General features: G+C 40.6%; 1 protein-coding gene across 2 annotated transcripts in view; it reads right to left on the bottom strand.

Annotated features, from left to right (window-relative positions):
- Nucleotides 1–22259, bottom strand: part of LOC117192708 — a 71097-nt gene that overhangs the window by 18677 nt on the left and 30161 nt on the right. For both annotated transcript variants that reach the window (XM_033397444.1, XM_033397446.1), the window contains exons 2-3: nucleotides 11380–11506; nucleotides 3014–3171 (exon numbers count right to left, since the gene is read on the bottom strand). In XM_033397444.1, the coding sequence (XP_033253335.1) occupies nucleotides 3014–3171; nucleotides 11380–11496 (275 nt within the window). In that variant the 5' untranslated portion in view covers nucleotides 11497–11506. The remainder of the gene's footprint in view (nucleotides 1–3013; nucleotides 3172–11379; nucleotides 11507–22259) is intronic.

Consider the following 22259-nt stretch of genomic DNA (forward strand, 5'->3'; position numbering starts at 1 on the left):
CTGTCTCTCTCTAACACACAGGTTTCATGGTCGGCTTTGCCAATTGCAAAATATGAGTTCAAGGATCTCAGAACCTATAAGAGCCAGAGCAACCAAATTTGGTATCCACACTCCTGTGATATCGGACCTTGACCGTTTCGTGTCCAAATTTCGCCACACCCCCTTCCGCCCCCGCAAAGGACGAAAATCTGGGGCATCCACAAATCTTAGAGACTATTAAGGCTAGAGTAACCAAATTTGGTATCCGCACTTCTGTTAGATCTCACTATAAAACGTATATCTCATAATTTCGCCCCACCTGCTTCCGCCCACACAAAGGACGAAAATCTGTTGCATCCACAATATTGCACATTCGAGAAAACTAAAAACGCAGAATCATAGATAATGACCATATCTATCAGACTGCTGAATCTGGATCAGATCGGATCATTTTTATACCCAAAAGGAACAAATCAATTTGCACTGGCTACGCAGCGCCCGACGTCACGCTCAGACTGATTTTCTGTCTCTCTCGCACGCACTCTTTGTCGTGTCGTTTAATATTAGCTGCGTCTACCGGAGGAGAGCCATACTGATTAAGTATCGGGTATAACTGTAGAGTTGCGGTGTCCGCAGCAACTCACAACGTTCCCCTCGTTTTTATACCCGATACTCAAAATGAGTATTGGGGTATATTAGATTTGTGGTAAAAGTGGATGTGTGTAACGTCCAGAAGGAATCGTTTCCGACCCCATAAAGTATATATATTCTTGATCAGCATCAATAGCCGAGTCGATTGAGCCATGTCTGTCTGTCCGTCTGTCCGTCCGTCCGTCTGTCCGTCCCCTTCAGCGCCTAGTGCTCAAAGACTATAAGAGCTAGAGCAACAATGTTTTGTATCCAGACCTCTGTGATATGTCACTGCTACAAAAATATTTCAAAACTTCGCCCCGCCCACTTCCGCCCCCACAAAGGACGAAAATCTGTGGCATCCACATTTTTAAAGATACGATAAAACCAAAAACGCAGAATCGTAGAGGATGACTATATGTTTTAGATTGTAAGATCTCAACCAGATCGTATAATTATTATAGCCAGAATCAAGAAAACAATTTCATTCTTTCTCGCTCTGTCTCTCTCTAACACACAGGTTTCATGGTCGGTTTTGCCAATTGCAAAATATGAGTTCAAGGATCTCAGAACCTATAAGAGCCAGAGCAACCAAGTTTGGTATCCACACTCCTGTGATATCGGACCTTGACCGTTTCGTGTCCAAATTTCGCCACACCCCTTCCGCCCCCGCAAAGGACGAAAATCTGGGGCATCCAAAAATCTCAGAGACTATTAAGGCTAGAGTAACCAAATTTGGTATCCGCACTTCTGTTAGATCTCACTATAAAACGTATATCTCATAATTTCGCCCCACCCGCTTCCGCCCACACAAAGGACAAAAATCTTTTGCATCCACAATATTGCACATTCGAGAAAACTAAAAACGCAGAATCATAGATAATGACCATATCTATCAGACTGCTGAATCTGGATCAGATCGGATCATTTTTATACCCAAAAGGAACAAATCAATTTGCACTGGCTACGCAGCGCCCGAGTCACGCTCAGACTGATTTTCTGTCTCTCTCGCACGCACTCTTTGTCGTGTCGTTTAATATTAGCTGCGTCTGCCGGAGGAGAGCCATACTGACTTAGTATCGGGTATAACTGTAGAGTTGCGGTGTCCGCAGCAACTCACAACGTTCCCCCTCGTTTTTATACCCGATACTCAAAATGAGTATTGGGGTATATTAGATTTGTGGTAAAAGTGGATGTGTAACGTCCAGAAGGAATCGTTTCCGACCCCATAAAGTATATATATTCTTGATCAGCATCAATAGCCGAGTCGATTGAGCCATGTCTGTCTGTCCGTCCGTCCGTCTGTTCGTCTGTCCGTCTGTCCGTCCGTCCGTGCGTCCGTCTGTCCGTCCCCTTCAGCGCCTAGTGCTCAAAGACTATAAGAGCTAGAGCAACGATGTTTTGGATCCAGACTTCTGTGATATGTCACTGCTACAAAAATATTTCAAAACTTCGCCCCGCCCACTTCCGCCCCACAAAGGACGAAAATCTGTGGCATCCACATTTTTAAAGATACGATAAAACCAAAAACGCAGAATCGTAGAGGATGACTATATGTTCTAGAGTGTAAAATCTCAACCAGATCGTATAATTATTATAGCCAGAATCAAGAAAACAATTTCATTCTTTCTCGCTCTGTCTCTCTCTAACACACAGGTTTCATGGTCTGTTTTGCCAATTGCAAAATATGAGTTCAAGGATCTCAGAACCTATAAGAGCCATAGCAACCAAATTTGGTATCCACACTCCTGTGATATCGGACCTTGACCGTTTCGTGTCCAAATTTCGCCTTAACCCCTTCCGCCCCCGCAAAGGACGAAAATCTGGGGCATCCACAAATCTCAGAGACTATTAAGGCTAGAGTAACCAAATTTGGTATCCGCACTTCTGTTAGATCTCACTATAAAACGTATATCTCAGAATTTCGCCCCACCCCCATCCGCCCCCACAAAGAACGCAGAATCATAGATAACGACCATATCTATCAGATTGCTGAATCTGGATCAGATCAGATCATTTTTATAGCCAAAAGGAACAAATCAATTTGCAGTGGCTACGCAGCGCCCGACGTCACGCTCAGACTGATTTCTGTCTCTCTCGCACGGATTCTTTGTCGTTTCGTTCAATATTAGCGGCGACTGCCGGAGGAGAGCCATAATGACTAAGTATCGGGTATAAATGTAGAGTTGCGGTCTCCGCAGCAACTCACAACGTTCCCCCTCGTTTTTGTTTTGTTTTTTAGCCAAGTTCAAAGGCATTGTTTGATCATGTTTAATATGTTTTCGATTTGGCGAGTTTTTGTTGGTTTTTCTGTTGCTTGTGGCACTGTGCCTTGCAATAACCGTTAATTATGGAAGTGTGGCGGTGGGGGTGATCGGCAGGGGAATGGGGATTAACTACTCACCGCATGCCGTCGAAACCGTCGTCGGACCCATTTATGGTCAGCACCGGGGCACGTGCGTATGCCTTGGCCACACGTCGATTCCGCTCAAAGACAATTACTTTGGCCCAGATCTCATCATCGATTTGGGTCCATTTGTCCAGCACTTCCTGTATGTGTTCCTGATGGAAGAGATGTAATATAAGAGTTTTAAAGATAGTCGATAGTTGAAAGTTCTTCAATGAATAAATGGGTTACGATTTATGATAAAAATTCCTTCGGGAAATCTCACCAAAAAACCCCTAACTGCACAGAAATGAAAGAAAAAACAGACCGACCGTCACTAATGCTGGCAATTTTCACTTTCCATCGTGATCTCTATCTCTCTCCCTCTCTCTCTCTCTCTGTCTGTCTATCTAGCGGTGTGTGTGTGTGTGTGTGTCTGCCTATGTGTTTGCCAAAGTGAACGGCCTTATTGGGCGCTTGCGTTTTAAGTTTATTGTTATTTTGCTTTTGCTTATTTTGCTTTTACTTATTATACCCGATACTCAAAATGAGTATTGGGGTATATTAGATTTGTGGTAAAAGTGGATGTGTGTACCGTCCAGAAGGAATCGTTTCCGACCCCATAAAGTATATAAATTCTTGATCACCATCACTAGCCGAGTCGATTGAGCCATGTCTGTCTGTCCGTCTGTCCGTCTGTTCGTCCGTCCGTCCGTCCGTCTGTCCGTCTGTCCGTCCCCTTCAGCGCCTAGTGCTCAAAGACTATAAGAGCTAGAGCAACGATGTTTTGGATCCAGACTTCTGTGATATGTCACTGCTACAAAAATATTTCAAAACTTCGCCCCGCCCACTTCCGCCCACACAAAGGACGAAAATCTGTGGCATCCACACTTTTAAAGATGCGATAAAACCAAAAGCGCAGAATCGTAGAGGATGACTATATGTTCTAGAGTGTAAAATCTCAACCATATCGTATAATTATTATAGCCAGCATCAAGAAAACAATTTCATTTTTTCTCGCCCTGTCTCTCTCTAACACACACGTAGCATAGGCGGCTTTGCTTAGAGTAAAACATTAGCGCCTAGATCTCAGAGACTACAAAAGCTAGAGCAACCAAATTTGGTATCCACACTCCTAATATATCGGACCGAGACGAGTTTGTTTAAAAATTTCGCCACACCCCCTTCCGCCCCCGCAAAGGACGAAAATCTGGGGATATTCACAAATCTCAAAGACTATTAACGCTAGAGTAACCAAATTTAGTATCCGCACTCCTGTTAGATCTCACTATAAAACGTATATCTCAAAATTTCGCCCCACCCCCTTCCGCCCACACAAAGGACGAAAATCTGTTGCATCCACAATATTGCACATTCGAGAAAACTAAAAACGCAGAATCATAGATAAAGACCATATCTATCAGATTGCTGAATCTGGATCAGATCGGATCATTTTTGTAGCCAAAAGCAAGAAATCATTTTGCAGTGGCCGCGCGGCGCCCGACGTCACGCTCAGACTGATTTTCTGGCTCTCTCGCACGCACGCTTTGTCGTGTCGTTTAATATTAGCGGCGTCTGCCGGAGGAGAGCCATACTGACTTAGTATCGGGTATAACCGTAGAGTTGCGGTGTCCGCAGCAACTCACAACGTTCCCTTTTGTTTTGTTGTTGCTTTTGTCGCTGCCTGCCATTACAAGCGTCCGTCTGTGTTTCTGTGTGTGTTTGCAGTTTGTTAAATAAAAGTTAAAATCAAATCGGAGCAAATGCTGACACGAACAGTGAGCCAGACCCAGCGACAGACTCCAGCCCCAGCCATAGCTCGCGATTTGTGGTGCTGCAGTAAGACATAAAATTATAGACAACGATACGGCTTTTCGTTGGTGGCCGCTGCACTGCTCTGCTCTGTTTGAAGTCTCTTTTTATATATATTATGTACACGAGTCGAGTACTTATATGCATAGATATTTCAAGTGCTGCAAGCTGCGTTTGATTGCAGCTTTGTCTGCTATGCTCGGCTTTGCTCTCCTCTGGGCTTGCGTCATGCTTAAGTGCACTTTGAAAATATTTTACATTTCTGCCTTAGATCTGTGTCTATAAACCGGGCTTACAGTTGTAAGCTGAATTCCATGAATACTATTCCAATAACTTGATCAACATCGAAAGAGGCACTCTTTGAGGGAGTTTCAGATACAACAGAAGAAAAACCAACCCTTATCAACCGCATCATGCCCATGCCATGTATTTTGTTTTTGCCCATAGCAGTGTTTCATCGCCTTTCATTACCACATATGATGTTTGCACTGTTTGCATATTCAAAGGAAAAATCCAAACCTAACGGCCTGGCGGTTTCCCTCGAGACTCGGCCTGGCCGACGCTAAATCAACCCGAACAAAGAACCGTCATAAACAAAGCCGTTAGCCCAGTAACCAACATGCCCACAATTTCGGTCATATTTTATTTCATTTTTATACCCGATACTCAAAATGAGTATTGGGGAATATTATATTTGTGGTAAAAGTGGATGTGTGTAACGTCCAGAAGGAATCGTTTCCGACCCCATAAAGTATATATATTCTTGATCAGCATCAATAGCCGAGTCGATTGAGCCCTGTCTGTCTGTCTGTCTGTCCGTCTGTCCGTCTGTCCGTCCGTCCGTCAGTCCGTCCGTCTGTCCGTCCCCTTCAGCGCCTAATGCTCAAAGACTATCAAAGCTAGAGCAATGATGTTTTGGATCCAGACTTCTCTGATATGTCACTGCTACAAAAATATTTCAAAACTTCGCCCCGCCCACTTCCGCCCCCACAAAAAACGAAAATCTGTGGCATCCACATTTTTAAAGATACGATAAAATCAAAAACGCAGAATCGTAGAGAATGGCCATATCTTTTAGACTGCTGAATCTGAATTGGATCGTATTATTATTATAGCCAGAATCAAGAAAACAATTTCATTTTTTCTCGCCCTGTCTCTCTCTAACAAACACGTAGCATAGGCGGCTTTGCTTAGAGTAAAACATTAGCGCCTAGATCTCAGAGACTATAAAAGCTAGAGCAACCAAATATGGTATACACACTCCAAATATATCGGACCGAGACGAGTTTGTTTCAAAATTTCGCCACACCCCCTTCCGCCCCCGCAAAGGATGCAAATCTGGGGATATTCACAAATCTCAGAGACTATTATGGCTAGAGTAACCAAATTTAGTATCCGCACTCCTGTTAGATCTCACTATATAACGTATATCTCAAAATTTCGCCCCACCCCCTTCCGCCCCCACAAAGGACGAAAAACTGTTGCATCCACAATATTGCACATTCAAGAAAACTAAAAACGCAGAATCATAGATAATGACCATATCTATCAGATTGCTGAATCTGGATCAGATCAGATCATTTTTATAGCCAAAAGCAAGAAATCAATTTGCACTGGCTACGCAGCGCCCGACGTCACGCTCAGACTGATTTTCTGTCTCTCTCGCATCGCTTAATATTAGCGGCGTCTGACGGAGGAGAGCCATACAGACTTAGTATCGGGTATAACCGTAGAGTTGCGGTGTCCGCAGCAACTCACAACGTTCCCCCTCGTTATACCCGATACTCAAAATGAGTATTGGGGTATATTAGATTTGTGGTAAAAGTGGATGTGTGTAACGTCCAGAAGGAATCGTTTCCGACCCCATAAAGTATATATATTCTTGATCAGCATCAATAGCCGAGTCGATTGAGCCCTGTCTGTCTGTCCGTCCGTCCGTCCGTCCGTCCGTCCGTCCGTCTGTCCGTCCCTATTAGCGCCTAGTGCTCAAAGACTATAAGAGCTAGAGCAACGATGTTTTGGATCCAGACTTCTGTGTTATGTTACTGCTACAAAAATATTTCAAAACTTCGCCCCGCCCACTTGCGCCCCCACAAAGGACGAAAATCTGTGGCATCCACAATTTTAAAGATATAAGAAAACCAAAAACGCAGAATCGTAGAGAATGACCATATTTTTTTGGACTGCAGAATTTGAATACGATCGTATTATTATTATAGCCAGCATCAAGAAAACAATTTCATTTTTTCTCGCCCTGTCTCTCTCTAACACACACGTAGCATAGCCGGCTTTGCTTAGAGTAAAACATTAGCGCCTAGATCTCAGAGACTATAAAAGCTAGAGCAACCAAATTTGGTATCCACACTCCTTATATATCGGACCGAGACGAGTTTGTTTCAAAATTTCGCCACACCCCCTTCCGCCCCCGCAAAGGATGAAAATCTGGGGATATTCACAAATCTCAGAGACTATTAAGGCTAGAGTAACCAAATTTGGTATCCGCACTCCTGTTAGTTCTCATTTTAAAACGTATATCTCAAAATTTCGCCCCACCCCCTTCCGCCCCCACAAAGGACGAAAATCTGTTGCATCCACAATATTGCAGATTCAAGAAAACTAAAAACGCAGAATCATAGATAATGACCTTATCTATCAGATTGCTGAATCTAGATCAGATCAGATCATTTTTATAGCCAATAGGAACAAATCAATTTGCAGTGGCTACGCAGCGCCCGACGTCACGCTCAGACTGATTATCTGTCTCTCTCGCACGCACTCTTTGTCGTGTCGTTTAATATTAGCAGCGTCTGCCGGAGAAGAGCCATACTGACTTAGTATCGGGTATAACTGTAGAGTTGCGGTGTCCGCAGCAACTCACAACGTTCCCCCTCGTTTTTCTTTTGGGTTATAATAAAAATTAAATATGAAAAACCAAGCACAGTAAACATCAAATGTCTGGCTTTGGCTCTGGCTTTTGGCCACAATTCTACTTCATTTTTTCTCATTATTTTTTTGGGCAAAACTTGTCTAGGCAGGTCTCGAGCTGGGGCTCCGACTTTGGCTTTTGGCTGCGTCTTTTGAGACTCAGAGCGCTAGATCCACCATCAGCAACAGCATCAGAGCTTCATGATCAGAGGCGCGCACACACATTAAAAATGCAAATAAATCATGTAGTAAAACTTGTTAACCTTTTCGGATGCTCTGCGTTAGCGAACTTGTATCGAGACACACTCGGATTGAGACGAGTGCTGCTGGGGTCTTGGAAGCACTTTTGATTTCATTTTCGTTGTGTTGTTCTTTGGGCAGATTCACTTCAGGTTTTCACTTTGCCAAGAATCTTGTAGGCTCAAGTGTCGACCAAAAACTGGTTAATGCTCATATTTCTAGGCCGTGCAGAGCCAGAGCCCACAAAACAGACGACCTCAAAATGCCGAAGTTCATCTGAAGTTGTTTTGTGGCTTTTAATTAGTCCTGAGTTTCAACAGAAACAGCCACAGGCACAGCCACTGCCATGCCATGCCACATGCCCAGCGCGTGTTCTCCTATACGTATACGTAATGCTGATTTTTGGCCAGTCTGGTAACAAGTTTCGTATGGCATTCGATTCGTGAACTAAATCGAACCCCAACGAACGGGTTTGCATTCATATTAATCATGATTCGGGCGTACCCATTAGCATATGAAAGAGATTAAGGCCAGAAACAAGTTAGAACGAGATATACATAGATGTGGAACAGCTCTATCTACCCCACAAATACCCTGTACCCTGTGGAAACATGACATATGTTGGTCGAAGAATTTCTGTGATTCCGGCAGACCGCATTTTCGGGGCGTAATTAAAGTCTATTATTCTGTGGCACACTGATCGGCTTGCAACACGTGCAACAACGAACACCACAGCCGAGAAGCAGACGAAGCTGAGAATCTTTGTGGTTTTTTGCCGCTGCTTGCACTTTTTCTTGTAAAATGTTGTTGAACTTTTGCTGTCACGACTCTCAAGAGGAGGCTTGAGGAGCCTCTGCTGCTGGTGGATCCGAGTTGACATTTAATAAAATGATTTCTATAGGGTTTTTTCCGACTCTTTGGAAGCTCTCTGTAGATACAATCGCCTCAAATTATTATGGTCTTGATAGATTCATTTTTGATGTGTTCTTTTGTGACAGGTTGCATCTCAATGCCCCCACGAGTCATGTCCGAAAGTTCATTGATGTGTTTATTATTTTCCCCACTCGTTTTTGTGTTTGGTTAACCCACATCCACATTTTCGGCCGCCAAGCAAAGGCCTCATCTGCCTGCTGATAGCCGCCGATGGGGACCCAAAACCCTTATATAATTTATGCAAATTCCATGCAAAAGCAGGCAAAAGCAGCGCTGGAGTGACTTTTCGAATGGAGTCGCCACGGGGCGACTCTTCCGTCAAAAGGTAAATCAATCAATAAATGAGCAGGAAATTCAATTGGTCCTGGGACATTGATGAAGTGCGGCATCCATAGAAAACCCGAAACCAGAAAGAAACTACAAACAAACAAAAAGCAACTGCAGCAACGTTTCCATTGAATTTATTCGAATTTATTCAAGCCTCCCATGTGTGTGTGTTAGTGGTTTTTCCTGCTCCGGCGTTGAGCCAACGCCAACGGAAAATCCTGTTGTTCAGGCCTGGCCCAAACCGACACCGAAACCGAAACCAGGTGAACGGGTGCCACAGCAAGCGACAAAAGCGAAAACCAGCCAAAGAAAAACTTTCATTTTCACAAAAGACACAGCCACAGAGAATTCTATTCTGCATGCAGCATGGGGCATGCAGCAGCAGCAGCAGTTCGTTGCCCAAGTCTTTTGTTTTGTCTTCTTATGGCAATGGCGATGACGATGGTGGGGGATTTCCCAGACCATAAATTTGTAAGCAATATTGAATATACATAGCACAGAAACGAAACAAGAACAAGCAACAACCAACAGGCAACGACAACTACAGGGATTGCCCAATAAGTGCCCCCAGCAAAAAGCAAATCAAAGGGCTTGAAAGGGGAGCAACGACAAAAGGAAAATTCAGACATAATTTGTTGCCGTTTCCATCATGGGAAATACAAATTTTGTGAGACGCCTTTGTGTGGCAGGGGCCCGGGCTAAACGGAATTATATAGATGCCACGCTCACGCTAATGGCAACACACAGTCGGCCAGAGAGAGAGAGAGAGAGAGAGAGAGAGAGAGAGAGAGACGGAGAGGCAGCAGACGTACGCTTTTCACTTTTGGGGTGAGGCCGGGGCCTCCACTGGCTCTGGAATCGCTGATGCAAACCGAAATTTATGCAAATCTCCATTAGAAATAAAACATCAATTTAATGGGCGGCCCTTTGGTTGGTTGCTCGAATGAATAAAGTGCAGTTAACCCGATGGCGGAGTGTGTAGTGTGTGTTGGCCGTGACTGCTTGCCAAAAACCAAAGAAAATCACTGAGAAAATCAGTTAGAGAAGCTTCAGGCTGATAGAGGACCAAGCAGCGCACAATAAAGCTAAAGAAATAGCTAAAAATGGTTTAAAAAAATCCATAGATCATTTCCGATAGCTTCCAGATAGCCGAAAACATTTCAAAGAGCGCCTAGGCATCTCTTTCAGCTTGGAATGGATTTGGTCTGAAAAGCCCACACAAGCACACAGGCACACAGAAAACTGTTATGCTCACTCACACTCGCAAAAAGTATCATCAATGGAATTCCCACACACAAGAAACATAAAGAAAACACAAAGAAAAAGAAATAGTAATCGTAATCGGAATCGAAGCGAGAGCTTCTCTGTTTTTGGTGTGTGCTGGCAATGTGTGCTCCGCTTTGTGCTGCTATCTCCCTCTCGACAGGATCTCCATTGTCGCTGTGGTTCGTCCGAAGTGTCCTTTGTGTCTGCCACTGAATATTCTGCGCTATGCTTTACCGCTCCCTCTTCGTTGTTTGCGCTGGCTCTTTGGCTCTTTGGTGTTTGTGCTGGCAACGATGCCATCTGCCTCTGAGCTCGTGCGCTGGGCTTGTCCCAACATTAGGGCTACGCTACCCATAACTATTTTTACTGCTGCCACAGCCCACTGGCTGTTGGCTCTTGGCTCTTGGCTGTTGGCTGTTGGCTGTTGGCTGTGTTGGCCATTTGCTGCGAGCTGTTCGCCTTTAGCTGTGCTTTTTACTGCCTTGGCCCATAGGCAAATTAAAAATGCACAACGCAATGCTATGGCCTAACGGTAATTAATGCAATTGGTCAATACAAAAAACAACTACAGCAACAACTAAGAAAAACACCAACACCAACAGCAAAGGCAAAAGCAAAAGCAAAACCTCAGCTTAGTGCGTTTCATGCTGACCTCAATGCGGCCTGTGGCTTGGACGTCGTCGCGCACGTGTTGAGAATGAGCCACAGCCACTGCCGCAGCCACAGGAAAATATAAGCAAATCATAGAAGCCCCTAACTGTCAGGCGGAAGTCAGTCGGCAGCGATGGTCGTGCCAGGGCCATACAAAATGCATGGATGTTGCAGCTATTTTTTGGTATTTTCTGCAGGGGGGAAGATTTCCGTGATTTGTGTGGACTTACCTTGTAGAGTTTATCCTTCTGATACCAGACATCCTCCTCCTCCTCCTGCTGGGTGAATGTCTGGTCAAGATTAAGATCGTCGCGTGAATGTAATAGAATTTTACGTCGCGACACCATCTTTGTGGTTCTGTAAAGAGAGACAGAGTGGAAAAGAGATGAGATCTCGAGTCATAAAAGGCTGTGAATATTCGCATTATTTGAAAGAACTCGAAAGTTCTGAAGGAACCGCCACCTAACTGTAAATAACGGCAAACACATCAGCAGAGACTCTGACAGACAGGCTCCAAAAAAAAATTTAAAACGAGGGGGAACGTTGTGAGTTGCTGCGGACACCGCAACTCTACAGTTATACCCGGTACTAAGTCAGTATGGCTCTCCTCCGTCAGACGCCGCTAATATTAAACGACACGACAAAGAGTGCGAGAGAGACAGAAAATCAGTCTGAGCGTGACGTCGGGCGCTGCGTAGCCACTGCAAATTGATTTCTTGCTTTTGGCTACAAAAATGATCCGATCTGATCCAGATTCAGAAACCGGATAGATATGGTCATTCTCTATGATTCTGCGTTTTTAGTTTTCTCGAATCTGCAATATTGTGGATGCAACAGATTGTCGTCCTTTGTGGGGGCCGAAGGGGGTGGGTCGAAATTTTGAGATATACGATTTATAGTGAGATCTAACAGAAGTGCGGATACCAAATTTGGTTACTCTAGCCTTAATAGTCTCTGAGATTTAAGAATATCCCCAGATTTTCATCCTTTGCGGGGGCGGAAGGGGGTGTGGCGAAATTTTGAAACAAACTCGTCTCGGTCCGATATATTCGGAGTGTGGATACCAAATTTGGTTGCTCTAGCTTTTATAGTCTCTGAGATCTAGGCGCTAATGTTTTACTCTAAGCAAAGCCGCCTATGCTACCTGTGTGTTAGAGAGAGACAGGGCGAGAAAAAATGAAATTGTTTTCTTGATGCTGGCTATAATAATAATACGATCCAATTCAGATTCTGCAGTCTAAAAGATATGGTCATTCTCTACGATTTTGCGTTTTTGGTTTTCTCGTATCTTTAAAATTGTGGATGCCACAGATTTTCGCCCTTTGTGGGGGCGGAAGTGGGCGGGGCAAAGTTTTGAAATATTTTTGTAGCAGTGACATATCACAGAAGTCTGGATCCAAAACATCGTTGCTCTAGCTCTTATAGTCTTTGAGCATTAGGCGCTGAAGGGGACGGACAGACGGACGGACGGACGGACGGACAGACAGACAGACAGGGCTCTATCGACTCGGCTATTGATGCTGATCAAGAACATATATACTTTATGGGGTCGGAAACGATTCCTTCTGGACGTTTCACACATCCACTTTTACCACAAATCTAATATACCCCAATACTCATTTTGAGTATCGGGTATAAAAATACCCAAATTGCAAAGCAAACAGAATTATGGCATCCCTCGTAACCCAACGTGGATGGGGAGTTCAACGCACTCCACTCATTCCCCTACCCTGCCTACCATATTGCTTATGACCTGGACTTCCTTTTCACAAGTCATCCCGCCTGCAGAGAAATCTCTGAGCATTCCCACCTGAACTAAACGGGCTTATACGAGTGCAACATACGCCCATGTCCGGGGTCTCTATGTCCATAAATTGATGTGTCTTTAGAGGCCGAATTTATGTGTAAAACATACAATTTATATTGAAATTACTTGTTTGTGAACTACGCATCGTGGTCTCCGAACCCCATTCCGATTCCGATCACTCGGGCGGGCTATGATTCAGACGCAGAGCGAGAGCACGGAAGAGATAGCATCCAAAGCACGTTGACAACAGCCGCAATAAAGGTAAATAATGAAAAAACATCACCTGTAAGCTGTAATAAGGAACTTGGACTTGAGCTGAAACGCAGGATACCCTTACTTAAAAGAGTAGTACCCTAAGAGGAAAATTTGTCCACCAAATACTATTGTGTTTCTACCTAAAGTACTCCGAAATCCTCAATATTTCCTTGCTTTCCACTGCTTCGATGCTAAAATTCAATCGATTCACCTGTAAACTGCTTGCATTGGTTGCTTCTATCTCCACTGCTTGTTGAAGTTCAGTTTAGAACTGCTTGTCGCACTGCATGTACCCTATTTCGATGTAAGCGTATACAGATTCAAGTCGTTTGTTTTTTCACGGCTCGGTTAGGGGTAGGGGGCTTGGGGCTTGGCAGGCGACGCGTGTAGCGACAAGAAAGTGCTCTCTCTTTCGCTCTTTCTTTCACTCTCTCATCTGTTTGTCTTTGTCGCTCGTGTGCCTCGGCATGCAAATGTTTCTTCGGGAGGAGGTTCGCTAACCTGTTGTCATATCTTTGGCCGTCTTTTTTTCTGTTGTTAGTGTCTATAATTGTTGGCTTTCTTTTCGCCAGAAACTGTGTGAACGACTGATTGACGGCCGGAGTGTCTGATTGACTGGCGGCGTGCTAAAGTGCTGCAGTGCTGGGTCGGATGCTGCTGCAAGGGCCTGGCCATAAATATTCATCGCCTTTTGCACAATTGTCAACGATCGACGCCTTTTTTTGTTTGCGCCAACACAAAGATTGCAATCGCATAACAAATGTTGGTGCCTCTTGCTGCAGCTTTATGCGATTTATGCAACAAAAGCCGTTCAATTGTATAGAGTATCAGCTCTGGGATTGAGACTGAGACCGGGACTGTCCTGCCGCTGCTGTTGCCATTATTGAGTTGCATTTTCTTTTGTGTCTGCATTGTTATTTATAGCCAGCACAGGGCGACACAGAAACGAGCCCAGAAATCAGTGTATCTGCCGTGTATATAGAACATATAGTACATATGGTGTACATGCTCGAAGCAAGAGTTCCTCAGGCTCAGCACGTACATCGGACACAGACGTGTTCTAGTTTGTCTCAGGGGGCGAGGAGTCGCGTAATTACGTGAAGTGCATTTTGAGTGCCGCATATATGGGATCTCGTACATCATGGCTGATCCACACGGATACGCGAATGTCTACGGTTTAGTTTTGGTGCATTCTCCGACACATTTGTGTCTTTAGAGATGAGAGTGCCCAATGCAAGAATGGATGGGACAGAGGATAAGCACCTAAAAAGCAGAAGTAACCAAGGGACAGAATACCTGAGGCAAGAAGAAGGTATTGCCAGACCTAAAGATTGCCGAATAAAAGTAAATACTCCTTTTTTCTGCAACGAAAAGCTAAATGGAACCCAGTCGATGCAAATATCTAAAGCAACTGGATATTAATAATTCCATCAAAATCCCCACACGGATACGCGTTTATCCAATTATAAATTCCAAACGAAAAACACCAAAAAAAGGAAAAAGGAAACCTTAATGCCGCCGCATTCTTTATGAGGCACGTCAAATTAAAACACTTAAACGGCATTTCTCAGTATTCGCGGAACAATTCTGGATAAATAACGCTGACATATCAAGAAAGTTTCTTTATATGATGGACAATTAACGGCCCACAAACGGCCCCAGCTGAAACTGCAGCTGAAGTGGAGTGCAGTTCAGTGCAGTGGAGTGGAGTGGGCCCCAAGTGGTGCTCGAATATCCTGCACAATCATAGCGGATGGAGCGGGGCTACCTTGTGTTTTCGTTACTGGACTTTTGAAAACGGAGTAACTGCCGTTACCTGGACTGCAGCTAAAGATGGCGAGATGGAGCTGCAGATGCGCGCCCGAGGCTGTGGCTGTGGCTGCCGTAAAATAAAGTCATCGAGAGAGTCTTTCGGCATATGTCTGCCGTGTTGACTTTGCTGATTTGTCTGCTTGATAATTTCCCTGATCTTTTACAGTTATACAGGTTGCACTTTTCCAAAGCAAACATCAATCTACGATTGAATGACTTATGTGAGAAAATGTGTGTTTGTTTGCGTGTGCGACCATTAGGCCAGCAATTTTCAGCCATCCAGCATTCACTTTCCAACCAAATATAATAAAATATTTCAAAAATGTTCAAAAACTTTCACAAAAACAAAAAACGAACACAAGAAAAACTAAATATCAATCAGCTGGCAGAAAACTGCTACTTGAAATAATTTAAATAATGCCAATTGATGATTATTTTTTAATACCTTGCATCGTGTGGAAGGGGGCCAGGGGGGGCATCATCCGATGAACTGAAATTTAAATTTCAAATTCGTTGAACTTTCACAATTGTCCAACAAATTGATATTGAATTATAAGAGTAGTTATTATATAGGCACTTTGCTATGGGACAGTGTTAGGTACACAAAGGAGGAATATAAATTATAGAGAAAGTAGAAAGGTTCAAGGGCATCGAAACCGTTTTTCAGGAAACACTTAAAAAATACCTCTTAACCATCACATTAGATTCATTGCAAAGGGATGACCTACCTGTTTGAGGGTTGTTTGAATCGCAACACGGGACCAATCGTAAAAACAGGTTCATTGACAGTAAGAGGGAGGAGAGAAAATATAAATGAGCGAAGGATCGATTTGAGAGGATTTTACATGGTTGAGAAGGAGGTTTGAGATCGAAGTTAGTTCACATTATCACCGATAGGTGGCGCCACCAAGTAGTAAGGATACGGGACGCTCGCATTTTATACTGAATTACCAAATTCTCAACATGTTGCAGCAGCATGTGCTTAAGCATGTGCAGCTTGGAAACATGTTGAATGTAAGTGTGCATCATATTGCTATGTTATTACGTGATCATGTTAAATAAATACTTATAAGATATTTTATTAACATTGAATTGGGAAACAATTTCTGCTATGTTATTAACTGGTCAAGTTAAATAAATACTTATAGGATATTTTCTAAACATTGAATTGAGAAAACAAATGTGTGAAGTTTCTGAAATTTTCATCCTATAGGAAAACATAGGTTGGAAAACTGGGTTTCTAGATGTCCGTATAGAGGGTTGAATGGTAAGAGAACACAAATTAATGGAGATATATACAGGAGCACACAAAGAATAAAATTATAATAGTAAGACATAAAAATTAATTAAAGCTACTTATAGTAAATATACGGCCGTCCCTTAACCTTACTACTTGGTGGCGCCACCTATCGGTGATAATGTGAACTAACTTCGATCTCAAACCTCCTTCTCAACCATGTAAAATCCTCTCAAATCGATCCTTCGCTCATTTATATTTTCTCTCCTCCCTCTTACTGTCAATGAACCTGTTTTTACGATTGGTCCCGTGTTGCGATTCAAACAACCCTCAAACAGGTAGGTCATCCCTTTGCAATGAATCTAATGTGATAGTTTAGAGGTATTTTTTAAGTGTTTCCTGAAAAACGGTTTCGATGCCCTTGAACCTTTCTACTTTCTCTATAATTTATATTCCTCCTTTGTGTACCTAACACTGTCCCATAGCAAAGTGCCTATATAATAACTACTCACAGCTAACAGCTAGTACATAAACTAGTAATCTTTCAACAACGATGGATGACCTCGAAATCATTTTTATCGATTCCCAACCGGAATCAACCATAAATCTGAACTCTCAGCCGAGCTCCGTTGACCTGTCCTTGATTTTTGGGATTAAGACCCAAACCTATCTCGAGAGAACTTGACCTGGTTAAGTGACATTAAATGGGATGATGACGACGATGACCCAAGGAATGCAACGCCTAATAATGATAATCCATCATACATTTTCCCGGATGATGACAACATTTTCGCTTTAGTAGATAATCAGGATGATGATAAAAGATCTCAACTCCAGGAACTACTTCGGGATGAAGATGATGATGAGTTAATTGCTGCGGTAAAATTAGCTGAGGCGAAATTTTAATAATACGAATACATATTTATATAATAAGAATATTTTATGTATTTTTCTAAAAATAATATATACATATGTATATAATAAATATAACACATTTAACCACTATTTATTTTAAATGTTTGCTGTTTTACTTTTGATTGGTTGAATTTCACTTCCTCTTATTACAAGAGAATCATAGGATTCGTTTGAAACAGGTTTCTTCCAAGTTAGGATTACACAAAAAGAATAAGTGGATTTCAGGTAGAATAGAGGTTGTAACCTTTCCCTCATATTATTAGATTGACCCAGTAGGAATTGTTTGAAACAGGTTTGTGAGCAGGTACTGTTTGTTTTGGATATAAAAGATTAAGAAGGTGTTTGGGGGCCTAAAAAGATACCATTTAAAAAGGAAACCCTTAGTCCTATTTCAATAGTGAAAGTGGTTAGTTCGATACAAAAAAAAAAAAAAAAAAAAAATTTAAAATGGCATCAGAAGTTAAGTGCAACATGTGTGATAAGTCCGTTGACTTTTCAGAGTTTCAATCTCATTATGAGAGATGCTCTGATTATCGTAATAATGTGGTGTGTGATCTTTGCTCTAAGTCCATCGACTAGAGTTTGATAGTCATTATGAAGCATGCTTGGGACCTAGGAATGCTTTTGAGATTCTTATGAGCAAAGGATCTAATTCAAGTGATCTTCAAGGTCCTTCAACGTCAGGAGCTTCAAAACGGCCTCGATTGGATACTCCGATGAAACTAAGGATTATTGACTGTTCAATTTGCGGTGAAAGTTACCCTTCGTCTAGGGAAAGACGCCATATGATGTCGGACAAACATAAGAATGCAAGAGCAGCTCAACTAGAGGAAAATGAAAACGTTATTTTAATTTCAACGGAGTCGCGATTTCCTTTAAAATCATATCGTGTTCACTCAAATAAAAGTGAACAGATTGATTTAAAAGAGTTTTTTCATGATTGCAAAAATGATATTATCAATTTATTGCGTCACTGCATGAGTGAGTACAGATCCATAAAATACAATTTAAAAGTATATGGATTATACGTTAAAAACACTGATGATGAAAGCTTAACAGAAACAATGAAGTATTTCATTACTCCATACAAACCAATTTATGAAAACGAGCTGATTGATGATCATCTAAATGATACCATAGAAAATTTGATAACTCTCAGCAGTGAATTCCAGGAGAAGGATTCAGGTTGGGCAATAAAGTGTTTTAAATATTTTGAACTTACCATGATAAAACTAGAGCATATCGTTGCAAACAAGTTTATCCAAGCTCCCAAAAAAATTAAGTCACGAAATGCACTCATAAATGTTAAAAATGACGATGATTTTTGATTCAAGTGGTGTGTTTTAGCATCATTGGCCTATGAAAAACACCTTAAAACTATATATCAAACAGCAGCATTAAAAAAAATTTCCCGAGATAAGTTAACAATACCATCATCCTATCGATGCGGAAACATACGGCAAGACATCATTTATTATGAAGGAGTAAGATTAAATTTTTCCGGAATTGAGTTTCCAATAACAAGCAAAGGAATCAAGAGATTCGAATCAGCAAATGAGGATTTTAGCATCAATGTTTATGAAGTCGATGAGAATGGAAAAAACGTTGTGGGACCCACAGTGAGGACTAAGAAAATTCGGACTCACCACATAAACTTGCTTGGAATTAATAGTGATAATATGCAAATGATGCATTATGCATATATAACGTGCATGAGAAAATTATGTTTTTCACAACATAGTAAAGCCCATAATACTGCATATTTTTGCGAGAACTGCTTGCAATTTTATAGTACAACAAATACTATACATGACACTAAAGAGTGTGGAAAAGTTGCTGCTTTGTATCCTGAACCTAATACCAAAACTGTATTCAAAAGTTTTTCTAAAAAACTATCTCCACCAGTAGTAATTTATGCTGACATCGAAGCAGTTTTGGAAAATTACCATATAAATCTTAATGATCCATCAAAATCATCAACTACTATGGCACAGAGGCATACAGAATGTGCACCATCATTTTATATTGTACATAAATACAATGAACATCTAAATGAGATGTGGACATACGAAGGTAAATATTTTAACATTCCAGCAAAGGCAATAAACTCATAAACATTATGATTTCGTTATTTCAGGACCGGATTGTATCCAAAAATTTTGTCAAGCACTTAGGATGAAAACCGATGGACTTTATGAGAAGTACTGGAAGTCCTATAAAAAACCAATCTATCAGTTTAACATTTGGGATGAGGATTATCAGGAACACGGTGATTGCTATGCCTGCGAGAAACAAATTTCTGATGATGATCGAGAAAAATTCTTTGATCAGTTTACAGGACAATATGTAGGTCCTATTCATAAGCTGTGTAAACAGACATTTAGATTAAGCGATCCCTTTTTCCCGGTAGTTTTTCATAACTTGTCTCGTTATGATATACATTTATTTGTTACGTCAATAAAAGATGAACTAAGACCCATTCCTTGCAATAAAGAGTTATATATTGCGTTAACTCAAATTTGTAAGCTCGATGAATCTTATCTTCATCAATATAAAATTAGATATATAGATTCAAATAGATTTTTAAATTCAAGCTTAGAAAAACTCGCTAGTTATATGAACATAGCGAATTTTAAAATTTTGAAAACTAAATATCAAGGTGAAAAATTTGATATGCTACGACGAAAGGGAGTATTTCCCTATGATTATTTGGATAGTTTTGAAAAATTTGATGAATCCCTGCTTCCTTCGCGAGATAATTTTTATAATTCACTGAATGATGAGGAATGTAGTGTTGAAGACTACAACTTTGCTCAGAAGGTTTGGAGCGCATTTAATTGCAAATCTATTAGAGATTATTTAAAATTATATTTGGAAAGCGATGTTTTAATTCTTGCTGATGTATTTGAGAATTTTAGGAGTCTTTGTTCCCGAGTGTACAGGTTAGACCCCATTAATTATGTTACTGCTCCTTCAGTTTCATGGGATGCAATGTTAAAATACACAAGGGTAGAATTAGAACTTGTTAGTGATCCTGACATTTATAATTTTTTAAAAACTGCTGTTCGTGAAGGGTTGACCCAATGTACTCAACGGATTGCAACAGCAAATAACAAATATTTAAATAATAAATTTAAGCCTACCGAACCCATAAATTTCCTTTCATATATTGACGCCAACAACTTATATGGATGGGCTATGAGTCAACCCCTTCCATTTTCTAATTTTAAACGATGAAATTTCATCTTTCAACGTTCTTAGCATATCGGCATCTAGTGATGTTGGATATATTTTAGAAGTAGATATGCGATATCCTGATGATATTCATAATAAGCATAATAGTTTACCTTTTTGCCCCGAAAATAAGATTCCACCAGGAGGAAAGCAGACAAAACTAATAGCTGACTTAACTGATAAAAAGAACTATATAATCCATTTGAAGCAGCTACAGTTATGTATAGAGCAAGGTATGATTTTAGAAAAAATATCTAGAGTTTTATCATTTAATCAGTCCTGTTGGCTGAAACCTTATATTGACCTCAATACATCTCTTAGAATATTAGCTAGCAATGACTTTGAGATAAACTTTTACAAATTAATGGTTAATGCCGGTTACGGTAAAACAATGGAGAATGTAGAAAAACGTCGTGAGGTTGCATTAGTTAAGCATTATGATTCAAGACAAAACTCAGCAGGGTTTAGACAACGCATAGCAAGACATAATTTCCACAGTGTTGAAATCTTTGGAGATAATTTGGCTGCCATTGAATCAACTAAGTCCCGAATTTTTTATGATAAGCCCATATACATTGGAGTTAGTGTACTAGAACTTTCAAAATGGTTAATGTATGACTATTTCTATAATTTTCATTCTGTAAAATGTCCATCATCAAAAATACTCTATATGGATACAGATTCATTTATTATATCATCAGAAGAAGATTTTTATGATTTAATTAAATTCAATCCTAATCGCTTTGATACAACCAATTACCTAGCCTCAAACAGATTCGGTATCAATCTCGCTAATAACAAAGAGCTTGGATTAATGAAAGACGAAAATGCAGGAAAAATAATGACTTCGTTTGCAGGATTAAAAGCGAAAGCATACTCATATTTAATTGCTAAAGATGATAACACTGACTATAACGTAAAAAAGGTTAAAGGCGTAAAAAAGTCAGTAGTGAAACGATTAACTCATACTCATTATATTGAATGCATTAAACATAAAAAAACTTATTATGGACAACAGAGAGTTATTAGAAGTAGAGGTCATAAAATTTATACTGAAATTGTAAATAAGATAAGTCTAAATTATAAGGATGACAAAAGATTTATATTACCTGATAATATTTCAACATTAGCTCATAATCACTATGAAATTAAAAATATTTTAGGTGCTAGTAATAATACACAAAATATGGTATAAGTAAATTTAACATTATATTATTATTATTAATTTGTGTATAATTAAAACTATATTTCAATGTAAAAAATACACAAAAATAAATTAAATCTGATAAATATTTTGCGTGCTTAATTATTTGAATATACTCTTTTTATCTATCCATGAATTGTGTGTTTCATCGAAACCTAACCATTTAACAAAAACTTGTTCTTTTTTCCTTCTGGGTATTTTTTCCACTAAGAAAGCATTTTCATCTTTAACTTTTTGGAGTTCTTGATCATAAAATGAGCCTTTGATCATTTCCCCCTTATAGTCCTCCAGTTCATATGTTACAGGATTAGTAGACTTTACTTTTAAAATTTTAAAAACTTCGGTTGTCCAGTTTGGATCATAGCCCTTTGTAAAAATACCTTTATATTTACTTATTCAAACAGGATCACCAATGGAAAACTTGTGTTTAGGAAATACCTTACAAATATTATAAGCTGTTTTCAAAATAAACTCTTCATTTTGTTTGTTTACATCTATAGGCCTCATTTTTATAGTACGGTGATATGAATTATTATAATCTTTTAGTAAGTCATGCAAGGTATAAATCCACGTATGATTACCCTGCATACTAAAGATTTTCCACATACGATTTTTTAATGTTCTATTAAAACGTTCACAAATAGAT

The sequence above is a fragment of the Drosophila miranda genome (assembly GCF_003369915.1).
Source record: "Drosophila miranda strain MSH22 chromosome Y unlocalized genomic scaffold, D.miranda_PacBio2.1 Contig_Y2_pilon, whole genome shotgun sequence".
Lineage (NCBI taxonomy): Eukaryota > Metazoa > Arthropoda > Insecta > Diptera > Drosophilidae > Drosophila > Drosophila miranda.